The following is a 20,134-nucleotide window of genomic DNA, read 5'->3' as shown; positions in this document are numbered from 1 at the left end:
GTTAATCTTGTGGGTCTCTAATTGTAGAGGTGACACGTTACCCTCATGTAGCACCACTGCATTCTGAGACGTTTTATATCAATCTGCATTAATGATGACTGATGTCTCTGTGCACCACCAGAGCCATACTACCTTCTTACATAAACAAAAAACACAAATGTATGAGTTTCAAGGTAGATTGGGTCTTGCTTAGTGCGTGTGGTTGGTAAATTGTGGAATATGTCATAGGATGGTGTCTCTGCTTGCTCGCTCACGTGCGTACGTTTCAGTATATACTGTGTATGTATATATATATATATATATATATATATATATATATATATATATATATATATATATATATATATATATATACATACATGTGGGTTTAAGTATGTGTTTGTGTGTATATGTGCGCGCCCGTGTGTTTGATGCCTACTCACGTTCTTCCATGACGATCCTCTGCCGCTTGGTGGAGAGCGCGAGCGCTTGCGTGGGAGTGAATTGTGCATTCTGCCACATTGTGTAAGTGTGTGTGTGAGTGAGAGAGTGTGAGTCTGAGTTCAGGCGTCACTTCAGTCAACAACACAGTGCTTCCGGACGCTGACTGCAGTGCGCGACTGACAGCTGTTGGACTCTTACATTTTTTTTCAGCAAAAAAAGCTAAATATTAAACCCAGGTGAGTGTTACAGACAGTGCGGCTCGTCGGAGGGAGAATGCATAGAGAGAGTGAGACAGAGACAGAGTGAGACAGAGAGAGAGAGACAGAGACAGATCTCGGGAAAAGCTTTTCGTGTTTAATCCTCGTGCATATTAGACAGAAAACTGCGTGCTGTAGTTTTGTCACATCAGATGAGTCCTCGTGGAGTTTGTGTGTGAGCGCGAGCGCGTTAGTGAAAGAGAGACGCTGATGTGGCGCGAGCTGCGCTCGAGATCCTCAGTAATTTCTGAGGTGAAAGAAAAAAAAAAAAAGTCTGTCGTTGTGTTTCTGACTGAAAACCAAAATGGAGTTCGACGCGCAGCCTGAAGATGTTAAACTAAAAAATAATTTTGAGTTCTTTTATTATCTAATTTCCAAAACCATCTAATAGGGTTCCGACGATTTTAGATGTGATACCGCGATACACCGATACACGATGTGATTAGTTTCTGTAATGAAATCAAACAAACAAAAAAACATCGTTCATTCCCAAAACTTTATATATAATCCTTGGTAGAAATGAAAGTAATGAAATGGAAAATGTAACAGTACTAACAAAACAATGTAAAAAAATAAGTTTGGAGGGAAAATATACATACTATCGTGATTTGACAAAGTAATATTTAGTAAACTTCCCAAAACCTTTTCCAAATTAGGTCATTTTTGTTTAGAACTAAAAAGAAAATTCCAACATCTCAGATAAAAGTAAGATGACTGATTTTAGATTTGAGATTCTCCTGAGGTGATTTCTATAATGTTGATTCTAGGAGCTAAGTGGTGTTTGTACTTTTCTTTTTTGGTATTATCATTTAATTTAATAATAAAAGTTTTTTGATATTTATTTTTAAACAGTTTTATACGTGTGAAACTGAGACTTTTCTTTATAGTCGTTGTGTCTCAGTGTCCTGACTTCTTGGTAAGGTTTATTTACATTCCACAGGGAGTCGTAAACAGAAAGTGCAACCAAATTACAAATATTCAGCTGTTTGTGAGTTCGTCAAGCTTTTGATTGAATCAACACTGCAGTTAAATACCAGCGCTGTGTGTCAGCTTCTTCTGCTTTTTTTTTTTTTTTTACTCCCAGTGAATTAATAGGACATCTGTCACTGGGGGTTAATGCCCTCCTTATGATGATGGTGGTGATGAAGGAGGGAACGCTTTTTCGAAATGTAGGTCAACTCCGAATTTCCAGCAGAATCTGGCGTACGTTTTTCGATGTGAAGTTCTAACGGGAAACACATGTTTCGCTGTTGAACACAGTTGGCTGTAATTTAATGTCTCTCCGCTGTGCGATGTAAACTGTGTACGTTTCAGTAAATGTTCCCTAAAATGGTGTACACTTTTAGCCCGTCCTGTCATCTTTCACTCGAAGGCGACATGGCCATCACCGAGCTTTCAAAAAGCTTTCTAGTTCATCTGTGTTCCACATTTGTCTTCAATCCAGCAGGAAGTTTACTTTGCGCATCCTTTTTTACACCCCGGAACTAAAAAAACGCCTTTGTTGTTTGTAACTGATTGTTTTGTTTAACTGATTTTGTAACAAAACATTTATTTTTAATTTTTTTGCAGTTTTCTCTGTAGAATTGACTAAAGGAGATGGAGTTACAGTATCCAATCACGTCCAAGAATAAAAGAATCATGATTGCTTGCTAGCTTAGCTGATGATGATCAGATTTTTCTAACGTGAGCTGGTTCACTAAACGTTACTCAACAGTCTCGTTTTGCTAAATGACTGTTTTTATGGTTTTCAGTTGATAATTTACATATTCATGCATATTTTTACAAAGCTATGATGTTTATTTTTCTATGAATGATATGTTTAATGGTTTAAATGGCCTTTTCATGGATGCTTGACTAGCTTGACTACAGCTAGCTTTGCCCCATGTTTCCTAATGATATCTTCCCTGACTATCTTCAAGCGACGACTGAAGACCTATCTCTTCCTGAAATACTTAAATTAGCACTTCCAAGCTTGTAGAATTCAAGGGTTATATTTATATTAAGTTTGTAATCTTGCGTACCAGTGTAGATTTATTCATTACTAGAGACTCAAAGCACTTTTGTACGTCGCTCTGGATAAGGGGGTCTGCTAAATGCCGCAAAAGTAAATGTTAAATAAAACAATGTATTGAATAGGGATGTAAGCGGTTTCACACGTTTCAGGAGAGACGTTCATATTGAGTAAAACAGCAAGAGTAACATTAAACATAAATAAATAAAAAGTCGACATTAGACATAGCAGAGTTAAGTAAAATGTAAATGTATGTAACATGTGAAATGTTCTTATTTACATGTTATATGGAATAAAAGAAAAAGTGCAGACCCACATGCAAAAAGCAGTGTTTTACTTGCTTGCATGAATGGGCGTAGGGTTAAGCTTTTCCTATCGGCCTTTTCGAGGACCATATCCAGGACCCCACTTGATGAGATTGACTACGAGTCGTTGTCTTCAGGTGCCAGATTTAACCCTCCAAATCAGACCCTGCCTCAAACGCTCCCCCTCGGTCCTGTGTACATGTCACGGAGCGTGAGAGTGTTTGCTTTCTCAAGAGGATCCACTTGTGCGCCTCGTTTTTTTTTACCCTTCCATTCCTATGGTTGCCTTAGCAACCCGCCAGGGCATTCACGAGACTGAATTAAGTTGTCTGGGACAGGGAGAAAGAATGGACGGGTTTTTATTTAAATGGCCATGCAGTCGTCGTCTGCTTTCACCAGGAGTCGGGTCGGGTCAGGACATGTGCAGCGGTGCTACTTGCTGTCACATTTAGGGACTGATATGTTCTTATTTGGCTCGATTGGGGAAGCGTGTTTTTGGGGATCCTTGATCGAATTTCACGCTCCTCATTTTGGAAGGAAAACAAAAAAGAAGAAGCACAACTCATTGTGTGGCATTTAAGCCAGTGTGCGTCTTTAGTGTGTGTAGAGTTTCTCCTTTTGTAAGCTGTGAAAAGCGTCGTTTGAAAGCTCCCTTTGTTGTTGTGGGAAATCAAAGCTGGCCCTGTCTCTCTGCAGGGTGTGTGTGTGTGTGTGTGTGTGTGTGTGTGTGTGTGTGTGTGTGTGTGTTTGGTTAGATAGAGGAAGAACCTTGGGGTGTTAACTAGGTCCTTAGTGTGTGTGCACGTGCATGTATTTTTTGTGTGTGTGTGTGTGTGTGTGTGTGTGTGTGTGTGTGTGTGTGTGTGTGTGTGTGTGTGTGTGTGTATATACACGTTGCATCCTAAGGAACTTCAGCTCCCCCCCCCCCCCCTTAGGGAACTTCTAACACTTCTTCCAGATGTTTTTAGAAGTCCAGATGTTCTAACATGCACACCTGAAACATATCATACATGCTTAAAGTAGCTTCATTAGTCATCTATTATGACGCCCCCTCCCCCTCCTTCTCATAGACCCGATATATTTTATTTTTTTCTTTTCTTTCTTTTTTAATTTTTTTTTATTATTTCTTTTAAATAAATGCATGCAAAATTTTGTGTATGTTTCTCCCAGAGGCTGGAACAGTTGCCTTATTTATCTGCTCACAGAAGAATATCTTTTGTGAAGTGTCCTTTTAGGATTATTTTCCACATCTCAGCATTGACATGATCAGGATTTCATTTAGGGTTCGTTTATTAAAGGAGGAAGGGATTAGTCGTAGTCACGTGAGGCTTTTCTGTGTGTTTGTTTTCTTTCTTCACTTTTGTATAGTTTTAACTAGTATGGAAAAGTCTTTTACTAGGAGAAGGAATACTAGGAAGTTTTTTCCCTTCCTTTCTCTTCTTCCTCAGTTCTTCATCATCTTCTTGTACTTCTTCACGAGTGTCTGATAAGCAAATGGAGCAAGTATCAGGCAGTAATGTGATCCTTCAGACTTTTGCTCTTCCCTCAGACATACAGATAAAACTAGCAGTGATTTGAAATTTACGATTTAGACAAGGAAATTGAGCAGAGGAGGATTTTTATAAGGTTGGAGAGAAGTGGCATGGAGTCTGTTAACTTGATATTTTTTTGGCTGCTTTTTTCTCAGTCAGAACAGAAATTTGTGGGAATTTCAAGCTTCGCTGGAGACGATAACCTTTCACACGAAGATCCTAAATACACGATACGTTCATTAATGTTGACTTACTTTTATTTTCTCAAATATCTTTGCTGTTATAAATGGACACATTACCTTGCTAATTCACTCTGGTTTACGTTTTTTTTTTTTTTTTAATAAGAATCATAAAACACAACCCTGATATTTCGGTTGTTATAAATCCCGCCAAAAATGTTAGCTGTCCATTAAAAAGGTGGCGGGAAAACAGAAAAGACTTATTAATGCTTATCATATTTTTCCTCCACGGTTACAGTTGCATCGTCTGTCTTGTTTACAAATAAAGTGTAACTTGACATGTTTGTATCTTGACTGGTACAGTAAAAATGGAAGCGAGAAAAAAAGATTTATGCACAAAAAAACTAGTCAATTGAACATCTTGTTGCACTATTTTAATAAATAAATAATAGATATATAAAATGGGTTTGAAAATGTATACAAATGTAAGATTTGTCTTTAATAGAAATCATTCACAATTAAAATTTTATTTGATTTAAATGCGACGTTTCCAAATTGTATATGGTCATACTGTACGACTATGGAGAAACTTTCTGTGTCTGTACATTCGCTGGCCAATCACAAATGAGGTGGGCGGGCCATTGTTTTTTTTTTTTTTTTTTAGTGCACTGCCTGATCGTTTTTTTCTTCCTTTCTGTTATCACAACGTTCCTCTCCTGAATTCAATTTTTTGTGTTTCTCTACAGTCTCGTTTGTTATCTATGCATTCACAAGGGTATTATGTCTCTTTATTCCCTGATCAGCCTCCGGCATTTTCACACACACACACAAACCGGTTTCTTGTCTTTCATCGTCATAAATCTGAAGTATATTGTAGCAGTGTGCCTTCGCACTTTTTATAAGCCGATCTAGATAAGAGAATTGTTTATTGATTGTTATTATTATCGATTCATAATAATAATAGCAATTGTTTTGGTTATGTATTAATTTTATTTCTATATCTAACATTCAGATTTTTTGAAAGCTATCTCTATGATGCGTGAATTGCAGCATAGCATGTAGGTAAAGTTTGTATGTATATACAACAACAAAACCTAAATAGAAATCTCAATACGTTTCTGGTTATCAGTGTGTACACAAGATAATGCTCATGACCAGAATGATGAAACTTCCCATCGTGTTATTTATTATTGTTGCACAGTTAGCGTGTTAGCTTTTCTGTATTAATATGTAATATTACTGCAGCGTTACAGACACCTGAAAGATCCTGAACCATTTTAAGCCCTGTATCTGCGTTCTGTTCTACACTTTGTAATATTTGTTCGAACTTGCCCTCGTTTTACTCACATTCTTTCATTTAATCATCTCAGTTATGTTTTAAATATACACTGTCCTGAAAAATCTTTTTTGATCTGTTGTTTTTTTTTTCTGTTTCAGAGTCAGCAAAATGGGCAAAGTTTGCATCTCAGTCACCAAGTACTTTCTGTTTCTCTTCAACTTCCTGTTCTTTGTGAGTATGCTTCTCGTCGACTTTAAGACCCCACACACCTGACTTTAATCAATCAATAAATAAATAAATACTTTAAGGGCTTTAAGGTGAGTGGGTGACTTTATGTAACTTCCATCGAAACTATGTAACCGGTCTTTGTATATTTTGGCACGCCCTCACAGTTCTAGTGAGTCACCACCCTCCCCCCCAGTCTACTGATTAAATTAAATTAAATTACTGATTAAATGTTATAGGTCAAGGATTCCTCTATGCTATGTATTTGTTTTGGTTGTAAGAAATGTGCTGTTTAAAGAAGTGCTAGGGCAGTTACCAAAATAAACCCCCCCCAAAAAAACTACTTTTTTCAAGTATTCTTCGAAGGTTTCAAAGTCTCACAATGCACTTCAGCTGTACAAGGACAAAGATTGCGATCTGCTGGATGACGAGAGAGACGGCATAGTTGCAAGATGAGTTCCAGGAGATAAGAGAATAAACGCTGAGGGGGTCGAACAGGATAAAACATTCATGCGCCACCACATTACACAGTAGAGCTGGATAGAGAGAAGGAGAAATTTAAACGCAACACTATCAGCCGCTTGTGGGTAACATAGGAAACCGTAAGATCTCGTTAAGTTATATCTATCCATCTAGCTAGCTAGCTAGCTTTCTATTCCTCTTTCTATCAGTCAATCTCTCTCCCATAACTCTGTCTCAAACCGTTCCTGTAATTACAGAGGAGATAACTACCCGGTTCTTTGCTGGTCCCCGTGTGTGCTGCGTCTGTCCCAACCATGAGTAAATGAAAACTCTAACCCAGGAGTCCGCCCTCTAAATCACAGCCTTCAATCATTCATTCCTAACAAATTTTACAGGAGCTGTAGAATTAACCCCCACAACATATGTTTGGATCAAAGCTGCGCCACAGGAGGACGATAAAAAAAAAACAAAAAAAAAAAACCCTTGATGATTGGGCTTGAAGTCGTACTGGGAATGAAAGAGAGAGATGAGTGGAGAATTGATGAATGGATAGATGGATTACAGCCTTCGTTACTACAATGTGTAATTCAGGAGCACCGGTTATTTCAGGAGCAGCGATTTTATTTTTAGCAACTGAGATCTGGTATAATCTATACTGACGATCCTCTAACGTACAGAACTTTATCCACTGTATGGTGCTATTCTGTAATTGCGTATTAGAACCGTATTTAATTGAGTGTTCAGAAGGTGTGGATTCATTTTTTTTTAATGATCTGTTTAGTCTGACGCAGTCCAGTTTCTGTAGTAACAGCTCATTCCTAATGTTGCTAAATGTATGTGAAGCTGCTGATGCAGTGAAGTTCTGCGAGGGGATTTAATATGTATTTAATTTTGCAACCTGTATGGAAGGAGTCTCCAGTGTCAGCGCTTGGTATCTTGAAGTGTTACGACATCTGCAGGACATTGGAGTTTGCGAGTTTCTCATAAACATGGCGACAACCAACTTGGCTCATGGACATCAAAAGAAAATGAGGGAATGGAAATACACTGACAGGAACACATTGTTCCACAGCTTTAAATGTGAGGGTGAAAACATAATTGAGTTTTCTCTATGTTGCGGTTTCCCAGGAACAAAAAAGAGCATGCTGTGTATCAATTTGTTTCATTGTTAACTTCTATAGAGAGGTTTTTGAGGGAATGGCTGTTTTATTTTATAATATAAGTGAGAACTGAAGCTAACTTAGTTCGACAATGTGAAGTTTTCCTTAGTCAAAAAGTGGAATTGATGGCAGATTGCTGTGTTTAAAGAGGAATAAAAGGCATCATGATACAGTGGTGCTACACAATGCAGCAAAATGCAGCAAAAGCACAAAGCAGCAAAAGCTATTGAAAAAGCTAAAAAGACAAAAAAACTACAAAAAAAGCAGAGCCTAGTGTTGAACTGATCTATGAACTGAAGATTGATGGGGTGCGTTTAAGGCAGGTTATGGTGTTCTCCAACGGAGGCCACATCCGCCGTAACCCTTCCTCCTCTCCTCCTCCTCTTCATCCTGCTGCCACGCAGAGCCACTGCTCAATCAATTCCAGATGTTTGAGAGAGAGAGAGAGAGAGAGAGAGAGAGAGAGAGAGAGAGAGAGAGAGAGAGAGAGACAGCTCCTGGAAAAAACCTATGGTTAAAACTTCTTACTGTCTCAAGTAATTTCTGGCAGAGTGTATACACACACATACATACATACATACACACACACACACACACACACACACACACACACACACACACACACACACACACACACACACACACACACAAGCACACTTTCCTCATTTCTTCCTGTCCAAGTGATTTGGAACGACTAACTTGTAAATGTAAAATGTGAGGCCCTGCTTTCCCCCTTTTTCTCCAGTTTTTGATTAATTTTAGTTTTCTCTCTGTACTTTTTAGGTCTTTGGAGCCCTGATTATGGGTTTTGGACTCTGGATCCTCCTGGACAATCAGAGCTTCATTTCTATCTTGCGTAAGTATTCTCCGCGTAATCAAAGTGCAATCGACCTCATGATGATAAGAAAATCCAATAATAATTAGGATTTCTCTCTTTTTCACTGTCTCTCTCTCTCTCTCTCTTTCTCTCTCTCACTGTCTCTCTATGTGTATGAGATGATCCATTTAATTTCATATAATCTAATTTTCTTTTTGGACAGAGTAGGGCCTAAAATAAGGCCTTTTCATTTGCTCGTTTCATGTAGTTTTAATTTCATTGTTGATAAGAAGCATTGAGAGGCCTTTTTTTTTTTTTTTTTTTTTTTTTTGGCTTTGCTTTTACACTCTCTCATTAGCAGCAGCTCTTGTTAGCTCTCACCCTGAGCTGCCTTTCTGACTCACGATGTTGTGACACAGCAGTGTAGGACCTTTTTTTACATGACCATCTGTATGTGATTTTGCAGAGGCGTCTGTTTGCGACATCGTGTGATGTAGGCTGTTAGACAGATTCTGTAAGACAAAATTCGTTTTTGTGCACTCGTATTAATGCACACAGCAGAGCACAAAAAACAGACATGGACACACACACTGACTCTCCGGCAGAGAGGTCAGTGGGTCTGTGTGTTCTGTGGAATAGAGCCCGGGTTCACAAGTGGTGCGGATAACCAGCCTGCCAGCACGAGGGTGACGCATCGCGACCCGAGGCAGCATGCAGGTGCTATAATCACTTCACACTGGACTCATTTATGTGCTTGCTCATTAGCATGCATCGCGTTAGCTCTGAGATACCCGTTAGTCATCGGAGTGAATGAATCTGCTTTGCGACACGATCTGAGACGAGCAGATGAACAGAGTCGTCTCTTTCCACACATCAGCTTAACGCGTTGAGGATTCCAAACAGCTGAAGGCTCTTGTTTTTTTTTTTTTTGTTTTTTTTTTGTTTTTTTTTTTTTTTTTTTTAACACTCTTGATATCGGTTCTGATAGGTCGATTTGGAGAAAGCGAAAGCTCTCTAGGTGTTTTAAGCGCTACGAAATAAATGCTGCAATCTATTAAACTCCACTGAAGCAATCATTCAACTCAGAATTCCTGCCTAAACCAAGTTCATAAACAAGCATCTGACATCCCAACATGCTGTAGCTCTAAACGCACAGTTAACATTAAACAGATTCATTCACCCTTTTCATCATTATCTACTTTTTTTTTATTCTTGATTTTACTCGATCTGTCATTTTCATTAGTCGCTCAGGAATCATTCTGACTCATCAAAACTTGGAGAAAAGCCAGACACATAATAATCTGTTCTGGAAACTGGAACTGAACTCAGATGTTATAGATTGGATATTCTACAAGCCCAACCACCTTTTCCTCTTTAGTCATGTTGTCTCATCTTTTCTGTCATGATCAATGAAAATTATTCAAATAACAATTTAATAACATGAAGTACATGTTTGACATTTCATCCTATATTTATTTCCACTCTTCTGTGAAGATTTTGGATTTTGGAGCACGGCTGGAAGGAATTTGTGTTTATTCAGCTTCAAGAGCATTAGAGAAATCAGGCACTGATGTTGTTGTGGAGGTCTGGGGTGCAGTTGGTGTTCCAGTTCATCCCAAAATGAGTTCAGTTGGGTTCAAGGCGCTGTGTAGGACATTCAAGGTCTTCTATTGCAACGTTAACCTTCATGAAGGGGCATCTTCATGCTGGAACATTACAACATTAGTTCTAGAAGAAATCTCAATGCTAAAGCGTACAAAGACATGTTATACAACATTCTTGGGTAGTACATTATGAATATGACAAACTGACATAAGACATTTTCTCCACACTGGCACTCCAAACACCCAGCGGTGTAAACGACACCAGAACAGGCCTCAGGGTTCACATTTGGCGCAGTGAAATGCAGCTATGAGTGAAATCTGAGCTGTTTTTCCGTTGCTCAGCACAGTAACCTGTAACTGTTTAACCCTTATTTCACTTAACTTAACTTAACCTTCATTTTTGGGGGTTTGATGAGCTGTAAGTAAACCTTTCCCTGCTTCTTTTATAGTATTATTTAGTGTCCATGTCGTGGAACGCTTCATGACCTCTATAGGTCTGGGTCATGAACAAACCTGTATGTTTCAGCACACGGGCGCATTCCTGCCATTAGCGATAGATGCCGGACATTTGTTGGTTCTCTCAGGGATCCCCCTTTCGTCCCCCCCTTGCTTGCTCAGTTTTTTTATGTCCCTTTTTTTTTTCCATGGATTGAAAAGAAAGCAAGTTTACAGAACACTATTGTTCCTCTGATCCAGCCGCTAGCAGCTTTTGCAGCCCTCTGATCCCCGGGGACTCGTCATGTTTCCGTTACACACGGGCGACCCGGGCCGAACATACACAATGCAAAGAACACGTGTGTGAAACTGCGTACAGCTTGAGAACACGGTCACGTCTACATATTTCCTTTCCCTTTACGGATTCTTCTAGTTGATGAACTTTGCTTTTGTTTATTGTTAAAACTTGTTTCTCTGATGCTTTGAGGTTCAGACTCTGCGGTTAAGCTTGCAGAAAGCAATATGCTTTTCTTTTTTTAAATATCTCATAAGGATTTAACGTTCATTTGGCTCTTGCTGCTGGAGATGTAATAATTAGGAGCCCTTTTTTTTTTTTTTCTGACAGAAAAACGTTTAATGATCTGTAATGAACTATGACTTAGAGTTGGGTCACAAAACCCCTTTAAAATCTCTTTAAACCACTTTTTTGTATTCTTAAAGAACTTGTACATTTGTATATAATGTATATAATATAATGTGTAGTGAAGTTAACGTATTGTAGATATGGAATCCTTAACTGTGAACACTTTTATAACAGGTTATAACATCCATGTGCAATTGTTTTTGTTCCTTTTACACCTCAGCAGATTTCCCAATGAGTACAATTTTGAATTTATTGAATAGCATGTTTTTTTGTTTTGTTTTTTTTGTCTTGTGAAACAAGTTGTTAGTTTTTAATTCAAAGTTAATCAAATAATGTTTCATGCTTTTTATCCGTGTAATTTTATGGAAAATGCTGGGGTTTTTTTTCACTTATGTTCGAAGTGAATAGTCATATTAATAGTATAGGTGGTATAAATAGTCCTTTCCTTGCTAGCTTCTTTTTTCTCTCTCTTGAAGTTTATCAGGGGAAAAGAATTAGCTTCTTTTGTTTCTATATAATTTCTGGCCTGACTGTTTTGGAAAGTTGTTACAGACTACAGCTTGTTACTGTACAACGTTAATACAGAAACAGCAATCGGGTCTGTCTTTATTAAACAGCAGGACATTTGTAAAACGTATTTACTTATTTATTTATTATTATTATTTTTTTAATCTTTAGTTAATGTTGATCATCTTGTTATAAAAAAACAACAACAGCACATTAGAAGAGCTCACTGACCAATCAGAATTGAAAGCACAATAGCACTGTGTTGTAACAGGTCATTTAATGATTGACTCTAGTACTTTTTTCCACTTATGAATCTCTATTTTTGATGTGTGAAATCTGCTGACCAACTTGAGAAGCATTCCATAAGGCTCCTCTGATTCATTGCTATGATTGACTGTCCATGATTAACGTGTCTTCTGTGTTTGCATCATGCTCGTCAGTGTGATAAGACACACATTGGAGTGGTACTGCTGATTACATCAGGTCATTATGTCACATTGTTACGTCGTAGGTCTTTTTCCATACACTGTGCTATTGTTCAGAGAGGTGGCTGGTGGTGGTGCTAATGTTCTCACCATGGAGTAGACATATAGGATGATGGGTAAAAAAAATATAAAATCAGAAGGTACTGCTGCAATCTGACAGTGAAAGTGTGACATCATTGGGGTTTAACAAAGAGGTTTACGAACCGCCTCGCAATTCCTGTGGTTTTTACATTTAACCGTTGTCATGTCATCAGACAGTATGTTTGAGTCACACAGAGGTTCCTTTAAATGGAGCTCTGACGTCCTGCTTGGACCTGATTGTATGATTACCTCAGCTGAGAGTCATACCCATCACATATTGTTTTCTTTGCTAAGCTCAGATGCCTTTCTGTACTTATGCATACGCAACTCATGGTGCAAAAACTCTCTCTTTATTTGCAAACATTTCCAGGTCCAAAAGTAAATTTTTTGGATTTTTATTCCATTTTCAACCAAATGTCTGATTCTGTGTGTTCAATCTCTCTAAATAATTCAGAAAATAACTTAACAGAAAAAAAAGCTACTTCATTTAATACCATGGTCAGAAGATTGGATTCTGATTTGCTGGAAGAGTCAATCAGGTGTGAGTTCCAAGCATTGAAGCCACAAGTAATTCTGGTCAGTTTAATCAGCACTCTAGCTTCTTGCTTAACTTCTGTAACCATAGTAACATATGGTTTCCTAATGACCTAACATTTCTTAATATCCTCACTGAGGTAAAGAGAGGACTTGTATTGTATTATTTAACTGATCGGGTAAATATGGTGATTTTAATAAAGGATTTGATGAACCGGAGGAAAAAAAAAACCAATGAGAAAAAGCACAAGGAGTTAACACCAACAGCTTCTTTATTTGTGAAGACAAATGCAATAGATTGGTCTGAATGATCTGTGAATAATCCTAGAACTTATTAAATCTGCCCAACACACTAAATGACCTGTTAATACAAGCTTATGTTTATAACAGTCTATCCTCAGAGCATACGATTTAATTGAATGCATGTCCAGAGAAGTCATCCATGACCTCCTGATCCGAGCACCAGTGTGTTGTGTGTTATTACAGAACCAGATGTGGACAGCACGGTCATGTGGGTTTAAATGAATTTCAAGTAGTAGCGATAAAATGTGGCTGTAATAAGATCATCTGGTACTTCTGAAATGTCAGATTTGAACAAACTGCTCAAAAGGCCCTGGGGCTTTGCTTTTTGTTGGCCAAGCAGAGAAATATCCAACCACATTGGATAAATAAGAGACTCCATGCGATAGCTGTTCCTGGGAAACATCCGAGGCATGATTTCGACATGCTCTGGAACATGTTCTGTCATGGGTTTGGATGCAAGGCCTCAGGTGGTGACATAGAACATGGGCAAATGCTTGTGGACACCTGAAATTAGTGTCGTCTGTGCTTTTTCAACATCCCCTTCCACATTAAGTCCCTATTTACTGTTCTAATAACTCTTGTGGGAAGAAATTCCACTAGATTTTGGAGTGTGCTTGTGGAGATTTGTGATCATTACGTCAAAAGGGCATCAGGAAAATCAGGGGTGCAGTCAATGTTCCAATTCATCCCAGAGGTGTTCAGAGCTCTATATCAGGCTACTTAAGATCTTCCACTCCAACCTGGAACAGGTTTGGCTCTCCTAGTTCAAGTGAAGGGAAATTTTTTTTAAGTTACTGCATCCAGAGACATTAAATACAAATGTATACCTCCACCTTTGTGGTCCCAGTATGGGAAAGAACCACACATGGCTGGAAAAGTCCGGTTGGCTGATAATTCTGTCCATACAGTGTCTGTCTATGACCTAGCAATTTAGAAGTGTTTATAGTTAATGCATCAAAGTAAATATCTATTAATTACACTTATTACTTTATCTACATCAAGTAAAAGACATGGAAACACCTAAAACATATACATTTGCATTTCTTCCCCCCAGTAAGGCAAATAAGCCTTGCTGTGTGCTAATCTTTGGACTGTTTTGTATTTTGGCAGAGGAGGACTCTTCAGAGCTCAAGGTGGGCTCCTACATTGTGATTGGTATCGGTGCATTCACCATGGTGATGGGCTTCGTGGGTTGTCTGGGAGCAATCTATGAGATCCGCTGTCTGCTCGGACTGGTAACACACACACACACACACACACACACACACACACACACACACACACACACACGAACATGCACACACCTACATGCATACAATGATCTAAATACACAAATGTTTTACAGTGTAAAGAATAACAGTTCCCTTTTTTTTTGCTGAATACGAAGGGCTTTCACATACAGTGTTTAGCGAGTTGGAATGGTGATCTGTTCTCATATTTTTTGTAGTTCTTAAAGTTGAGAAGACTGGTGATCACACTCAGGTGTGAGTGTGCTGCTAGGGTTTTATTTGTGCTGCATCTGTGTCATGGAAATGTAAAAAGTGGACTATTCAGACGCATCACATAAAATCTTACACTCGTGGAGATAAAGAAAACAGGCCAGCTGTTCGTAATCCTATCACTTGTGGATCCCATTACACCAGAGACTTTCTGTTTTAGGATTCGTGCTCAGACACGCTTCATTAATCTCCTGACTAACGTGCTTTTGTCCCACAGTACTTCACTCTCCTGCTCCTCATCCTCATCGCTCAGGTGGTTGCTGCAGTCCTGATCTTTTTCCAGCGTGATGTGGTGAGTGACGTCATTGCTCAGGCATCTGTCTCCTGCCTTGTTTTATTTGTTTATTATTATTTTTTATTATACCCTGAAAGAATGCACTTGCATAAACATTTTCACATGTTTCACAGTCTCAGGACTGGATTTTCCAGTACTTTATTCAGGTTACCAGAACAATGGAGTTTGACAAAAAGCATATGAGTGGTAAATAGTAATACGCATAACTTGTGAACACACTGCCCCCTATTGGACACACGGGGTACATAAACTTTTTTTTTTTTTTTTTACTAATTAGTGCTTTTTTTTTTTTCTTTTTGTGTTTTTCATTAAACTAAAGAACTCAATGGAGCTTTCACAAAACTGCAGTTTCACACAACAATTATTTTAATTGCAATAATAAAGACTAATAATCACAGAAATCATATGCAACATTTCCAAGTTTTTTTTCTATTTATAAACGGATCTACTTTTTCCCCTTTGTGATAAATACACTTTTTTGAGCTATTCAAGCCGGTTTTGACATATTTCTACAAACTAAAAACTTCTGCTCACATTAAACAGACTCTGTCTGGCACACACACACATATACATACATACATACATATATATATATATATGTGTGTGTGTGTGTGTGTGTGTGTGTGTGTGTGTGTGTGTGTGTGTGTGTATTTGAAATATATAGGTGTGTGTTATTAAACTAACTTTTAATGATGCATAGAAATTATGAGTTGGTTTTGATGTTTTTTTCCAGAGATTTGTGTTTCCAGCCAAACCAGACATTTCCCCTGTGCTCCTTTGTTAACTTCTTTGTTGAATTTTTATCTTGTGTTGTTTTAAAGCTGTATAGAATAGCATTACAAATAATGAAGATAGTTTCATATTTCCTGGTTATACATCAGCTTCTGTTCATGCAGGAGCATCCTGAGTATTATCTGGGAATTGTGCTCTGTTAAATTTCAGCTTCGTTCCAGTTTCACTTCCACTACTCGTTTTTCATAATGAATTAGTCAGCACTGAGAGTTCAGCACACACACGCGCTCACACACATTGATGGTGGGATTCTTCCAACTTCAGTTTATTCTTCGTCCTTAAAGAGAAATTTGACCAGGATCTCCAGTAAAGCAAGCATTCATTTCTGAGACAGATTATATATATATATTATCTCAGATTTATTTCACTATTAAAGAAAGATTTGGATTACAATATAAAATCTGCTGCCAGGTAGCTTTCTTGAACTGTGGAGCAGGAGATTTTCCAGCATAAATATTCTTCCATTGTGCTTTTTTTTTTTTTTTCCTCATGTTCACATCACACAGGGGTTTCTGTGGTTCAGAGTGAGTTCATTTTAGGTCAGATTATTATTCTTTCTTTCTCAGCTCCTCAGTTTTGTCTACCAATTTGTGCATCCTTAAAACCTTTTTTTTTTTTTTTTTTTTTATAATTTCTTTCTAAATGGAAAAAAAAAAACAAGAAGAATTATTAATACAATTATTTCTAGAAATGTATATCAATATTTTTTCTGTGTAAATTGTCTTAAAATATATACAAAATTGAATATTATAATACTATTACTTTTTTTAATTCAATTAAATTAGGGCTTTGTTCTAGTATAGCACCCAATTTTGAAAGTGGAAAGAGCTCTTGCACAGCTGGTGCAGGTCCGTGAAATAATTTTGTTTTCTTTACTTTTTTTGTTCTTACACAGCTTAGGAGTTCAGCATCTAATGTTGTAACCAAAATTGTGGAGAGCTACCAGGGACAGAACAAGACCGCAGAACATGCCTGGGACTACATCCAGATGAGTGTGAGTAACGAATAAACGACGAGAGATTGTCAGGAAGCAACAATGTAGTCATGCCTCAGTAAAAATGTGCCTGTGCAGCATTCTCTTACCTTGAGAGTCAATATAAATCTTACAGAGCATAACTGATCAATACAATTGGCAACATGCAGAAAACATACAGCGCTGAAAAGCAAAACCTTCACTGCACCGATCGTACATCAGCAGGGGGGCTGTTAAGGAATTAAAAGAAAAATTGATGATTGCAAGAATTCTGCAAGAAAAGCAATAATTCCATCCACAAAGAGTATATGTGGAGTGTCGTTAGAGACGTGCTAAAAATGTGTTATGCTGAAAAGAAATATTGTTCCATTGGTTTCTAATCAGCAGATCATTTATTGCTGACTTTTTGTGAAAGTAAATGGAATGCTGTGTTTCTTTGGTACGGTGTAATTGTGCTACACGGAAATTCATTCACTCGCCACTGACTTTTATGTTTTAAGTCAAAGTCAAAATAACAAGTCGATTCCTTTAGAAATGAGTAAAATAACAATAATGACATAATAATGAGATACTAAGTCAAAATTATGAGATGCTTTGGAAGCTATAAGCAACATACCAGGTCAAAATGCATAAACAAAAATAGGTACTAAGTCAAACTTACTTGTAGGAAGTAAGTCAAAATTTAGAAATACATAGTAGGTGGAGAAAAAAGCGTTCTTTACGTGAATATCACTAAACTAAATCTAAACCAAAAAAAAAGTTACTAAACATAACTAAAAAACCCCAAAAACAAATACTAAGTCAAAATGATGAAATACTAGTGCATCCAGATGACGTAATAGTAACTCATTGTTTGCAGATATTTAGTTAAAATGCCAAAATAACGCTTAAATTATCGAGCTTGATAGCGTCACATTTCGATGAATAGTTTCAGATCATAAAAGTCAACCTTTTGTCGAAGCTTTTTCTCGTCTGTGTGTTTAAGTTAAAGCTCAGGTTCTACCGAGGGGCTGCGTCTCAGGGTGGAGTTGTGTTCAATTACAGAGCAGCAGATTTCTCACTGTTGTGCATGTGGGCGTGGGCGTGTTTGTAGATGAACTGCTGTGGCTGGACAGGCCCCGATGACTGGCGCAAAAACCCTGTGATCAAAAACAGCTCTTATACGCTGTACCCCTGCTCCTGTCGCAACGTCTCCGCCTCACCAGAGAACGTCACAGACGGCAGCTTCTGCGAGTCTCCTGATTGGCCTACGTACAGCACGGTATCGTACTAACACACATTAACATCTGCAATCCAGAATTCTACAACACTGCAACAAAATATTCCCATATCTATTCAATATTGCTAATATTAAATAACAATGAAAACATTTTTTATACTTTATACGTGTCATTTTACTCAGTTGTTGTTGTTGTTGTTGTTGTTGACATGTTGCATGTCTGCTCTATGCTCTTCTCAGGGCTGCGTGTTCAGTGTGGAGAGCTGGCTCTTCACCAACTATGGAGTCATTCTAGGAATCTGCCTTGGGGTTGCTGTCATTGAGGTATTCCAAATGTTCTGTACATACATACACACACACACACACACACACACACACACACACACACACACAGCAATACTATTTGATTCTTGAACTTTGTCATTGTAATTTTGCTAGCCTCAGCAGTACACATAAGTAGCATGCGTTAGAAGTTTATGTAAAATGTTAAACAGTTTAGGGGATTATTGATGGATTTTGAGAGATTAAATAACTAAATATTACAGAACAATTTCATACATGAATTAAACATAATATATTGTTTACACACTAATGGAAAGTCAGCACGTCAATCGGGCTAAAAGTAATCTAGAAGTGTTCATTGTGTTTTTCATTTATTAAAATTGTGTGTATGTGCGTTTGTGCAATATTTCCTTCCTCTATTTTCTGAGCTCGGTAAATAACGACCGTTTCTTCTGCAGCTCCTCGCCATGATCCTGTCCATGGGCCTGTGTAAGAGCGTACACCAGGAAGATTACACCAAAGTGCCAAAGTATTAAAGAAAAATCACACACACACACACACTTTACACTTTACACTTAAACTATATTGACCTTCCCTGAATAGTTTACATGGTTTTGTTTTGTGATATGTTTTTTTTCTTGCCCAAAAAAACAAAGCTTTAGCTGTAGAAAAATGTGTGACGTGTGAAACATGTTCTACTTTCTTTAATTCACCACTTTTTTTTTTTTTTTTTTTTTTTGTCGTGAGCTTTGGTTAAAAAAACGTCCTCGGTGAAGTAATGCAAGGTTTTTTGAGTGTTTCTCATGACCTTTTATTTTCTTTTTTCTTTGTATGTCCATGTTTTTTTTGTTGTTATTCATTTGTATATAATTTAGTAATGCTTTAAATCTCGTGTTTGTGGATAAAATGGGCTGTTACTCTTTAAAAGAAAAAAAAGTTTTCCATCATAGTTATGTACAGATTCCTTTTTTTTTTTAAATACATTTTTGAACTGTTGGGCTTTTTTTCAGTCAGGGCAAACCTGATGCCTTATTTGTAATCTTTCTGCTTTTTTTTGTTGTTTGCTTGTAAATCCTTTTGGTGTTTTATGAAAGAAGATTAATCATAACACGTACTCTAGAACACCCGGATCTCCACTCTGTTTTGAGAAAAAAAAAGAAAACAGTCGAGGCATCCTTTAAAAAAATTAATAAATAAATAAAATAAAAAAGATGAACATTATTATTATGAAGTTATTTTAATATTTGTAGCTTTCCTATTTTTCCTAAACTTGTTTTTTTTTTTTTTTTGTATATTTAAAGACCGAAATACAGACTGGAAAAGTAGTCAGAACATCTCGTGTTTTGTTTGTATTAAATTGTCCTGAGAAGTAATGTTAAACATTTTATGGTACGAAAACAAACAAGTTTTTTATAAATCTGGAAAACATTTTGGAGCATGTGTTAAACAAGACACATACAGGTAAAGTCAAATCTTTTAGAATAAATTTCACTGACCCTGACTGAACTGTTTATTTGTTGTCTTTGAGTGTTTGTGGTGATGGATGGATGTTGTGTAAGTGTGTCCTCAGGCGAACACTAGATGGCAGTACAGTATTATTAGGTACATTTAAAGATGAGCACATGTCTCTAAAATGCATGTAAATGTCTTAATTTTAAATATTTTGCCTGAAAGGCTAGTTTAAAGAAAGAAAGAAAGAAAGAAAGAAAGAAAGAAAGAACGAAAGAAAGAAAGAAAGAAATATAGCTGAATTCACACGGCATAATTTAAAATTGTGTGATAATGGGAATTTGCAAGAGGAAAAAAGATAAATTCAATACACATTATTTATT

General features: G+C 37.3%; 1 protein-coding gene and 1 long non-coding RNA gene across 2 annotated transcripts; one reads left to right on the top strand and one right to left on the bottom strand.

The window, feature by feature from the left end:
* Positions 1–380: 380 nt before the first annotated feature.
* Positions 381–19,803, top strand: cd82a (CD82 molecule a). Its single transcript, XM_083558637.1, has 9 exons — positions 381–659; positions 6,145–6,217; positions 8,617–8,689; positions 14,353–14,477; positions 14,959–15,033; positions 16,724–16,822; positions 17,895–18,062; positions 18,261–18,344; positions 18,761–19,803. The coding sequence occupies exons 2-9, from the start codon at positions 6,155–6,157 to the stop codon at positions 18,836–18,838; spliced, it is 765 nt and encodes a 254-aa protein (XP_083414763.1). The 5' UTR covers positions 381–659; positions 6,145–6,154; the 3' UTR covers positions 18,839–19,803.
* On the bottom strand, positions 16,758–17,888 carry LOC310735695. The gene is made up of 2 exons (XR_014536367.1): positions 17,263–17,888; positions 16,758–17,227 (listed from the first exon to the last, which is right to left on the bottom strand). It is a non-coding gene; the product is annotated as an uncharacterized lncRNA (long non-coding RNA).
* Positions 19,804–20,134: the final 331 nt, after the last annotated feature.

Source organism: Silurus aristotelis, assembly GCF_946808225.1.
Source record: "Silurus aristotelis genome assembly, chromosome: 13".
Lineage (NCBI taxonomy): Eukaryota > Metazoa > Chordata > Actinopteri > Siluriformes > Siluridae > Silurus > Silurus aristotelis.
This window is presented reverse-complemented; position numbering and strand designations above follow the sequence as displayed.